The sequence below is a fragment of the Nelumbo lutea genome, chromosome 1 (assembly GCF_056320005.1).
Source record: "Nelumbo lutea isolate HS-2025 chromosome 1, American lotus-T2T, whole genome shotgun sequence".
In the NCBI taxonomy this organism is placed as follows: domain Eukaryota; kingdom Viridiplantae; phylum Streptophyta; class Magnoliopsida; order Proteales; family Nelumbonaceae; genus Nelumbo; species Nelumbo lutea.
In genome coordinates, this window is record NC_142684.1 from 178,663,484 (window position 1) to 178,674,422 (window position 10,939).

General features: G+C 36.5%; 1 protein-coding gene across 3 annotated transcripts; it reads right to left on the reverse strand.

Annotated features, from left to right (window-relative positions):
- Positions 1–55: 55 nt before the first annotated feature.
- On the reverse strand, positions 56–10,671 carry LOC148879501 (uncharacterized). Of its 3 annotated transcripts, none has more exons than XR_016104255.1 (11): positions 10,244–10,644; positions 10,004–10,069; positions 7,632–7,812; positions 6,106–6,302; positions 5,919–5,969; positions 5,665–5,756; positions 5,457–5,521; positions 2,386–2,477; positions 1,091–1,195; positions 742–973; positions 56–363 (listed from the first exon to the last, which is right to left on the reverse strand). XR_016104255.1 is itself a non-coding variant. In XM_088961039.1 (10 exons), exons 1-10 carry the CDS (start codon positions 10,547–10,549, stop codon positions 836–838), a joined length of 1,293 nt encoding a protein of 430 aa, XP_088817165.1. In that variant the 5' UTR covers positions 10,550–10,671; the 3' UTR covers positions 524–835. The 3 variants fall into 3 exon arrangements, 1 of the variants encoding a protein (XP_088817165.1); XR_016104254.1 differs by having other exon boundaries at positions 56–495; XM_088961039.1 differs by lacking the exon at positions 56–363 and having other exon boundaries at positions 524–973; positions 10,244–10,671.
- Between the last annotated feature and the right edge of the window lie 268 nt (positions 10,672–10,939).

A 10,939-nucleotide genomic window follows, 5' to 3' on the forward strand; every position in this document is an offset into this window, starting at 1 on the left:
TGAAAATAGATGTGGAGATCCTAATTTTCCATTACCAACATATAGCTGTAAACTATTTATCAAAAAAAATGGCTGTAAATTAAAAGGTTTAAATAATTCTTCACCATCATCTAATTAGTCATTACAGAACTTTGTGCCAGAGTCGGCTACATGAATGCTAAACAACCATTGCATTCCACTAAGAACCTTAAGGGTTCATTAGCAATACTAGATTTCATGTAGGATATGCACCATGAATCTAGGTGAGTATCACATACTGCAGTAAATGTAATATTTGTGTCTGGCTGCATATAATTCCACCATTCATCAGTGTCAGATTTGTAAGAGAAGTAGTGAAAAGAAAATACCACAAGGAAGTGCTTCCTGAAATATGACAGACATGGTCATCTGCTCATCAATCCAGAATTCAAAGTGCTAGCTTAATCATTGCAGCAGGTTATAGTCCCATTTCTGAGAAGTTCTCACCAATACATTTGTTGTGACATGTTTGATTACCTTGGCAATAAAATTCATCAGATAAAAATTTGACAAAATCCCTTTGAACAAGCAATCTAGCAAGTTCATGTGAAACTTTTGTTAATTATAAGAAATCCATCCACATTTTACAGAAACTTTGAATCAGATCCCATCTCATATCAACTGGGTCTGGTGCATTGAAAGAAGCTAAGGCATACGCATACTAACTATCCACATCATAACCTCAATTTTAAAGAAGCTAAGGCATGCCTTGGATATGGTTACCTGAAGAAATGCCCTTAAATTTGACCCGGTTCTGCATGCTGGTTTCATTAGACACACATAATAACGACACTTTTTGACAGAACCATGCCTTTCTTCACACTAAACAACCTTTGAAGCCTTTTTTTAAGGCAGTTTCATCCAAATTCCTTCCTATGAACACAAGCTTGTTTGTTCTTTTCTCATCTGGCCCCCATGCTTTGCCTGGGCTGCCGTCCAACATGGAATGCACCCCCTAATATCAGCACAAGAAGAAGACACTTTAGTAAATAAGTCACACACCCACAACGATATATAGATAGATAGATAGATAGATAGATAAAACATAACAGAGAGAGAGAGAGAGAGAGACCTGAAAAACATAACGCTCATCAGAATCACTCACAGATAAAACCCCTTTCATCCTATACAAATCCTCCCCTTTTTCATCAATTAGCCTCTCAAGCCAATCATCAACCTAGGTTGCACATGACAAATAAAAAATAAATTAATTTGAAGAGTTATATGTTATATTTGCTGAAAAAGAAAAAGAAGTACCATGTGATCATTATCATAAAAGCTACTTGTCAGAATTTGACATTAATCAATTCCTTTGATTTTGGCGAGTGTTCAAGAATCAGGGACTCAACTTCACTCAGAATTTGACATTACCAGGGATATTTTAATCCTTTTACCATCAATCAAATAAATAGTATATGAGGACCAATTACCCAACTTCACTCAAAATTTCATTTCTTTCTTTTCTCCTTTTTTTTATTGCTAACAAGAAACTTTATGTTGGGTTTCTGCCAACACTGATTCGAGATAGTGTGGTCTCCTAGAGAAGAAATGAGAGAAGGGAGAGAGAACAGAGAGGTTTCTGGGTTGAATCTTTCATAGCTTTCTTATTACTTTGCCTTGTATTTATAGATGTACAAGTTGGTAGTTGTAACAAATCAAGAATCAAGATTACCACTTATCTCTTTTTTTTTTTTTTGATCAACATATAGCCTTTACCTTTGCCTTCATAGCTCAGAGAAGAGAAACATATTGCGATAAGGAGGTGAATGAACATTACCACTTATCTCTTGTACAGCTGGATCTTGCCTGGCTGTTTTTACCCCATGTGCTTTTCTCCTTGAGTATATACTTGTTTGATAATTGGTTTATTGGCTCAGACTTGGTTTCTAACACTTTATTACAGTGTGAAAAAGAATGAATGATGTACAAGACGTGCCATTTGCCAACCATCCCTCTTTGAAGGATAGGCTAGTCCTAGCTGCCTAACCCCAACATCATACATTTTAACTTACATATGACTTAATGGAAGATGGCTAATATTACATTAAAATCTCACCTTTAGAGAGGGGGACTCACAAATCAACACATTTCCATAAGTCAACTCAGGCCAGCTCTCCAAAATACATGTCTGACTCAGATACCCTTGCACTGAGGACCTAACCATGGACTTGCACCTTCTTAGCATTTAAACTCCATCATGGATGATGTTCATTCACAATTCCTTGTTTTTCTTTCTCAACATGATTGTCCACCATTTAAAACTTTTTTTCTTTTTTTTTAACTTAAAAGTTGAGAACTTTAAAAGAAAATTAAAAAGAAATTAAAAGTTGAGAATGACATTTTACAAAACTAAGGTGAACAAATTACCTCATCAAGATCCAAAACTCCCTCAGAAACTATACTGACACTGGACACAGCAGAATCATGTGTATGATTATGATGATGTCCCTCATGATGATCTGTTAGAAAAACCATTAAAAGAAAAGAGGACAAAAAATTCATGAGAAAAGCCAAGAAAAATATGCTGACTCACTTTAAAGAACAAGAACTGAGCATATCATCACCATCAATTCATTATCCAATCCTTAATAGGGCATTAATGCCAAGAAGAAGTAATTCCATAGTCCACCAGTCTGGCAATCAATGTGCACAAAATCATTTCTGAAGTGCCAACGGATCAGGGAGGTTTTGGACCTTTCTTATCAATGAGGTGGACTGTCTAGAAAAGTAAGTATTTGGATTAGATGAAGGAAATTGATAAAAGCATGCCCAAGACCAGCTTGTTCCTTGTGTCAAGATGACCCCTATCCAGTGTTGCAAGGACTCCAACACTTGAGTCAGAATCTGACATGTGTCCAGGAGTCCAACTTGGTGAACCCCAAAAAGTAGGATTCTTGGACACGTTTCACATAAACAATAGTTTATTATATATTAAATAAATTATGATTTTTATATTATTTTTAAAATTCATAGAACCATACAAGCATCACTATGTAAATACTTAAATTACTTTTACAATTGATAAGTTAATATTACAGCCTTTCCCCATTTGCCACATGGCCACATTAATGGTATTGATGTTAATTGGAAAAGATTCAATAAACAATGGATCAAAAGCTGTGTAAATTGGAAAAACATAAGCACTAAGAATGCCCTATTGGACGGGTTAAATGGTTGACCCACTGTTACATAGAAGCATTAAAATGAAGAAGAGTCATTGCAATGGGCATTTTGGTAAATCTGCTTGATTTGCACTTTAGCTGAGTCCAGCACATATTTTGGAGAGTTGAACACAAGCAAACTTGTGAACACATGTTGATTTGCAAGTTCCCTCCAAAGGTGGGGTGTCCATGCAACACTGCCCTATCCCATTGCTTATTCACAATCTGATGGAACACCTCAAGTCAAGAGATTATGAAAGACAAGCTAACTGAAGGTTTTAAGTTGGCAAAGATTTTACAATGGTTCCTCACCATCAATGTGCAGATAATACCACCACATTCTGGAAGGCCCAGATTATATTATTGAAAGGTATTGAAGTGCACTACAACAACCTCAAGGTTCAATATCAATCTGAATAATACAATAACAGCCAATTCAACAGTATCAATATGAGGGGTTGAGTTTTTGGTCTAGGGTGATGGGTCTGTTGGAGATCCCCCCTTGGTATACTAGGATGTTCTCTTTGGTGCTAATATAATTGTCTACGGCATTATAGAATCCCATATTTTAGAGGCTTTAATAAAGCTTACTTCCCAGTATAGTATTCCTGGAAACTTTTAGGTGTCCTTTATATATTCATGGACAAGATAACAAAAAACTGATTCTATGGCATCCAACGATTTCAGTGACAATAACTTGAAATTCCTTAATCATTAACACAGTCCTAGAACTAATCCATTTTAAACTCAACAAAGCCTTATGCCACCAGCTATTGGAGTCATAAACACAAATCCTTTCTGACCACTCTACTCACTAGGACTCATATCCCCTAACTGCTTGTGAATCCTCACATCAGTTTTTCTTACTTAAAGCAACGCCCTTTTCAGACACCTCCCCCCCACCCACCCCACTGAAAGCTCCTTTAGGAACTTTCAACTTACATCAGGTCAGTCCTTACTCCTTACTGATCCAATAGGTGCTCTTCCATGCACATGACCAAATTCTATAGTTTTAAAATAAATTTGATGGACTTTGCAGTGTTTTCCCAATAATTAATGGTTTAATTTTGTAATATACAAATATTATGTACACTGAGGGAAGCCCATGATATTAGGTCCGCTTTCCTGCCTAACGAACCTGTCTTTTCCTAATATAACTTTACATGCAGTTTGGATTCGTGAGTCACCAGAACATTTCTTACCCACTTGTCAAGAAAGTGAATCAGCTAAACAGTTTGCTGGTCTCAGTATCCACTCAACCAAGATCACCATTTGTCTTGCTAGTTGCTTGGTTTCCCTTAAAACCCGTCTTTGCTGCCCTGTCCCTTGGCTGCCATACTGTACCCAACCCAACACAATCTTGGAGTCTCCTTCCACCACTAGGTTTCTCATGTTCAATCTTCTACCCAGCGTAAGCCCATGTAAAACAGCCAACTTCTCGGCCCTTGTGGAGTTCCCAAAGCCCATGGGGCCTGAAAACATAGCCACTACCACACCTTGGCAATTCCTACAAAACCCTGAACTGCCTGGGTTGCCCAAGCTACACCCACCAAAATTAAGCTTCATTTCATCTTCATTTGGTAGCTTTCATTTCTTTTTCAATCATCATTCTAAGCTTCATTCCAACAGTACGGGGTCAGCTACATGAATCCTATTTTGCTATTTTGTTCTGTTTAATGTCATATGCATTGTTAAATAATGAGCACTTAAAACATTTCTTACTACTTCAACTTCAACCCATGTCTTTTTCAGTCTTCCCCTAGCCCTTCTAGCCCCTGCAACTTGTAACAAATCACTTCTTCTTACAGTTGCTCAAAGTGGTCTTCTGTGCAGGTGACAAAACCACCTTACCTGCCACAACCTCTTGTGATGAAGATTGAGCTACAACCTGCCAGCCTCCTATGATGTTATCCATGGTGAACTGTTCAAAAATTTTCAGAGCTTTAACCCATTGTATTTATTGATATGTCCACACAAAGATGATAATTGATGTTCTTACTAATTCAAAGATAGAAAACTCTTAACATATATGGAATGAATCAGAAGATAGCAAGTTGTTATCATCTAAGCCTAATCCTTATCCCAGCTATTGGCTACATGAATCCTGTTTTTCCATTCCAGTCTGTTCAATGTCATATCCATTATTAAATTATGAGCGCTTAAATCATTTCTTACTACTTTGACCTATCTCCTAGATTTCTGCTCAAATACAGTTAAAATTACACACGCACACATATATATTACACAGAATAATTCATAGAGAAATTAAATAATTACCATGCCCTGCCTCATGGTGCTGAGTTAAGCTATGTGATCCATCTAGCTGAACTTCAGATTCAATTCTGCAAAGTCATACACATTTTAGAAAATGAGAGTCCATATGATATAACTTAAGACACTTCATTGCAATACTGCCTTTCTAACTGCTAGATAAAACAATTGGAAAAAATAGCATGCTTGGAGTAAAGAATAAATAGGCAATGACCTATCAAGATCATATCCTCCCACACCCAGGACAAAGTCAATGTCAACAGCTCCATATGTAGCTTTCTTAATTTGTGCCATCCCATTGATATGCTGAAAGAATTGAATAGGAAGAACTATCATTAGAAGGCTACAAGGATTGAACATTTGCACTTAGACATATAATGCAATAAATTTCATGTCAAAATGAGAAATTTAACTCAGCCTTCATAAAAAAATGTTTAATTAAAGTACAAAAATCAGAAATTCACCTACCTTAATTTTCTTCATCAAGGCTTCTAACTCAGTCTCATTCACCAAATCTATCTGCAAGAACATGTGACACCAAGAAGAATTCAAAGGATGGTACTAAAGCTTGAAAAGCTACCTTTTTTGCCAAGAACCAGTTATATAAGTTATTAAAAAAAGGATTATCATGAATTACCAATCTTTGCATGCTCACCTTGTTCAAGATTATACGATCTGCATACGCAACTTGCTCAATTGCCTCATTCACAACAAATCTTGGTTTGACTTCATTCAAATGCTGCATGGCATGCTTACAGTCAACCAAAGTAACAACACTATCAAGTTTAACATACCGTGCAACCAACTCATCTGTATAGAATGTTTCAATGACAGGAGCAGGCTTGGCAAGACCTATAAAAAGAAACACAGAAGAATAAGCCAAATATATAAACTCTCAAACCCGCACTGAAAAAGATGCAGTAATTATCTTTCCATCAAGAGGACATATATGACTATGACACAATATTCCCCCGGGATCCCTGAAATTAGTAATCTAAGCTCCAAAAGAGAAAAAATGTAATGGCTAAAAAAAACATCAATGACAAAGCAAAAACTAGAGTTGGATCAATCTATAATACCAATATGGATGACAGAAAAGATGAATCACCCCATGAAATGGGGTCATTACCCAATGTTGGTCCCCAGCTATCTGGGATCTTGGGAGGAGTGAACTGGATACCTAACCTTTGGTATTTTTTGCACAAAGTAGCTATCCTCAGACTTGAAGTAGCACTCATTGCACCAAACAATGACCCACCCCATGAATCTTTACCTAAAATGTTCTGGCCACGAATATGAAAGTGTAGAATGAGGCAGCATAATGTGGGGAGGATGGGTTTCACTAATTTTTTTATCAATAGACAGGTTTTCACTAATGACAATAAATTTAGTAGCACTTGGCTTTCTGTTAAGGCCACCCAGACCATATGGAACAAAAAAAAATGAAGAAAAAGATTGGTACAACATATACAATCATGATCTTGATGGGAACAAATACCATCATGGTTCTAATATATCCAGGATCATTTATAGCAATAAATTTCATCATATAGGAAAATTCCCAATCAGTACCCTGTACTTTGGCTTGAGTGACAATTTGGTCCCCAAACTTTAAAATGCGACAATCCAGTATCTGAACTTTCAAAATGTGACAATTGAGTACCCAAACTTTCAAAATGTGACAATCCAGTACCTGTCGTTAACCAGTCCGTTAATCAATCATTAATTGACATTTGAAAAGTGAAAAATGCCCTTCGAATGCCATCTAATTCTCTTTATCAACCATCCAAACATTGACAAAAAACTGAACAGTCCCAAATCCTAGCCCCTTCTATTCAAAAACGTTGGTGACTGTTTAGAAGAATCTAGAATTTGGGACTGTTCATTTTATTGTCAATGTTTGGATGGTTGATAAAGAGAATTAGATGACATTCTTAAGACATTTTTGACTTTTCAAATGTCACTTAACGGCTGATTAACGGATTCGTTAACGGCAGGTACTGGATTGTCACATTTTGAAAGTCCGGATACTGGATTGTCACATTTTGAAAATTCGGGTACTGACTTGTCGCATTTTAAAGATCGGGGACCAAATTGCCACTCGAACCAAAGTACAGGGTACTGATCAGGAATTTTCCCCATATACTATAACAAACTTCCACCTTCAAAAAGGAGTTATACCTGTTGTTTCTATAACAATATGATCAAATTTGTCTCGCTTTTTCCTAGCCAACTCTAAAAGCATTTTAACCAGATCTCCTCTTACAGTACAACATAGGCAGCCATTGTTGACCATAACAATGTCCTCAGACACAGAGGAATGGCTTGCAACTAATGAACCATCAATGTCTACCTCTCCAAACTGCAAACCAACAACCATCAAATATGAATAAATAGGTCCATGTTTGAAGAAAAGAGTATAACTATAAGGAAGATTGTTGTTGATATCTGTTTGAGGATAGTGGAGTGATCTCTGTCACATTCAGAGACAATTTATGGTTAACTGTGGGCATGATTGGATTGGGCTGGTCATTGGGAAGCATTGATACCACTCGCTTTGGTATTTTTCTTTAACTTTGAATCTACTATCAAAAAATACATAGGAACAAAAGTAGCATACTGTTTAAAATAAATAATTTAAAAGAGAACATTCACAGCAGTTAAGTTTAATGGAAGAATGATTCAATTCCAAAAAATATATTTTACAATAAAAAATTTCTTTCCTGTCCTTTTTGTTAAGATTATTTGATCATGAAAATTAAGGACTTCACATAATTATGTATTTTAGTCTGTCCATAAAAGGAACGTTCTTTTTATCAGCCATAAAAAGGAACAAAATTTTATAAAGCAGCACTACTCTTATTAATTTAGCAGATTGATAGGCCAACATAAGATCTGCATGCCCATAGAATGGATGTAATCAAGGGGAAGAAATTGAGATGAATGAGTAGAAAAACAAGGGGTTCAGATGGTGTAGCTTTATCATGCAAAGACCAATGACAACTTTACTAACAAGTATCAGCCTGGTGCAGATGGGAAGCCTTGGGGAGTGGCTATAGTGGTTTGCAGGTTTGGGTCTGAGAAAAATTAAAGTGAACAAGACATTGCTTGGGGAGCGTCTATAGAGGTTTAGGTTTAATTAAAAAAAAAATAAAGCTTTATAGAGAAAAGTTATTGTTTGTAAGTATGGAGTGATCAGATTGGAGTGGGAATGTGGGATACAAGAGAAGTAAAAGCATTAAGCATCCACTTATGGTGTTTGTGTATGGAAGGGCATCATGTGCTTCTAGGAAGCTTTCCAAAACTTGACTAAATCCAAGGCTGGATAGGAGTCTAGGATACGTTTTTAGGAGGAAATTGTGTGGTGTTGGAAGACCATGTGAACTATGTGTTAGACTTTGAGAAAGACTTCGCAATAAGCCAATGAATTGAAATCAGAAATTAAAGAGTGATTTCATCATCACCTAAGCATTCTATCTATATGGGATCAGCTAAAACGAAAGAGTGATTTGATGTCCAAAATCCAGAGGATCATTATAATGTTTGTCCCTACTTGATAAGCTTGAAAAATAAGTAAATTCCCTAGGAGAACCAGATGCAAAATGGTGAAAGGAATGTAGTAATGGACAAATTACAATGAAAAATACTTATAAAAAATACAATGAAATCTGTGTACAATGTGCTTATATGTTTGGGGTTAATGCGACCCCACCTAGGGCGAAAAGAGAATTTCAAGTTTCAAGTTTCAACTACATAATATCTGTTCTTCGTGCAACAGCAATAAAGAATATGTGAGGCACCTTTTCATCACATGTAACCATACCAAATTCATTTGGGTCTTTTTCTTCTTCTTCCTTATTAGAAGTGTATGGAAACCAATAAATCCAACAAGATCTTTGCACTGTGACCGAGAATTCAGGAATGGAAGCTAAGGTACTTTGGAGCTGTAATCCATTTGCTGTAGTTCGGGTCATCTAGAAGGAAGGAAATACAATAATTTTTTATGACATTCAGAAGAGTCGTCAAAAAATGTCCTCAATAGTGGAAAATACAATTCTGGGTTAGATTCTTGTTCATTTGGAAATCACAGATGTCTAAAGAGAAATCTTCAGGTCTTCGTTCTGAGCTGCATGAGAGTAATAATGCATTCAGAAAATTCATAATGTGTTGTTTTATTGAATTGTAATGTTTATGTTGTATGAATCCTTATTGGGCTTGAGGTGTTATTTCATCACCCTACCCAGATTTTATACCTTTGTCTTCTTTTTTAAATAAATCTTTTCTTTCATTTTATTGTAAAATAAATAAATTAGACCCTTTTTCAGTAGATATATAACATTAAATTTCAAAAGAATATGAACAATTTAAATAGTTTCTAGGTTTTCTATGATTGTGTTCACACGTCCTTTTTTTTCATCTTGCCAAGTCGGACTCACAGACAAACGTCAAATTCTGATTTTCATGTCTATGTCCAGGCATGATGCAACAATGGTATAAATGTAAGTGACAGTTAATCAAACAAATCCTCTACTGAAAATTATCACATGGCATACCTCGTTCTCTATAACAGCGATACGCTTGCCGTGATTAGCAGTTAGAATGTGGTTCAGGAGAGTTGTCTGCCATTGACAATCCAAGTAAAAAACAAAACTGGTAAGTTATATCAAACTCTTATTTGGCCAGTTAATTCAATAAACGCCAAAAAAAAAAAAATCATGCAAAGAGAAACCAAAATCCTATGAATTTTTACTTAAGAAGATACAGCGCATAATATTTCTCGTTAAAAGTCGGACCTTTCCTGAACCCAGGAAGCCAGTGATCACAGTGGCGGGAACCCTAGTATCAGCATTCTCGTCGGTCGAAATAGCTTCCGTATTATCGTAACGGGGAATGGAACATCTGACCATTGTCCTTGAATTACAGGGATGAATTCTGTCGGATTTAAGGAAGTGGAATCGCTCCGAAACAAATGAGTGAAGATTTCTGAGGCATTGAGAGGTCGCAGAGTAGGAGAACAACGAGAAGTCAACCAAAGAAGGTCTGAGAATTTGATTTAGGGTTTTAGCTGCTGCTCTTGAGACCAATAATTTGGTAGCCATTTTACCAAGAAAGAGTTGGGGGAGTGGTAACCACCTGACACTGAACGGAAGACCAGTGAAGCCAACGCCTTAAACCCTAAAAGAGGTTTTAATTGTCTCTATTGCTCTATTTAGTTAGCACCGCGTCATGAGATGGTGTCAATGCTTCGTTTGGTTTGTATCCGGGCCAAGCCCGGATCCTATCATATTCGTTGCTTCTGATCTCGACATATCCACTTACCCAGGTATCCAAAACGGGGTTGCCACCCGGATGCATTTGGACCGAAGGGATTTTCTCTTCGAGTCCAGTAACATTTTGACACATTGTTTAAAACTCACCTGACTTTTAAGCATTTCTGTTAAACAATTCACCATAACTTTTGAAAACGTCAGAAAATCCCATGTTTGTAA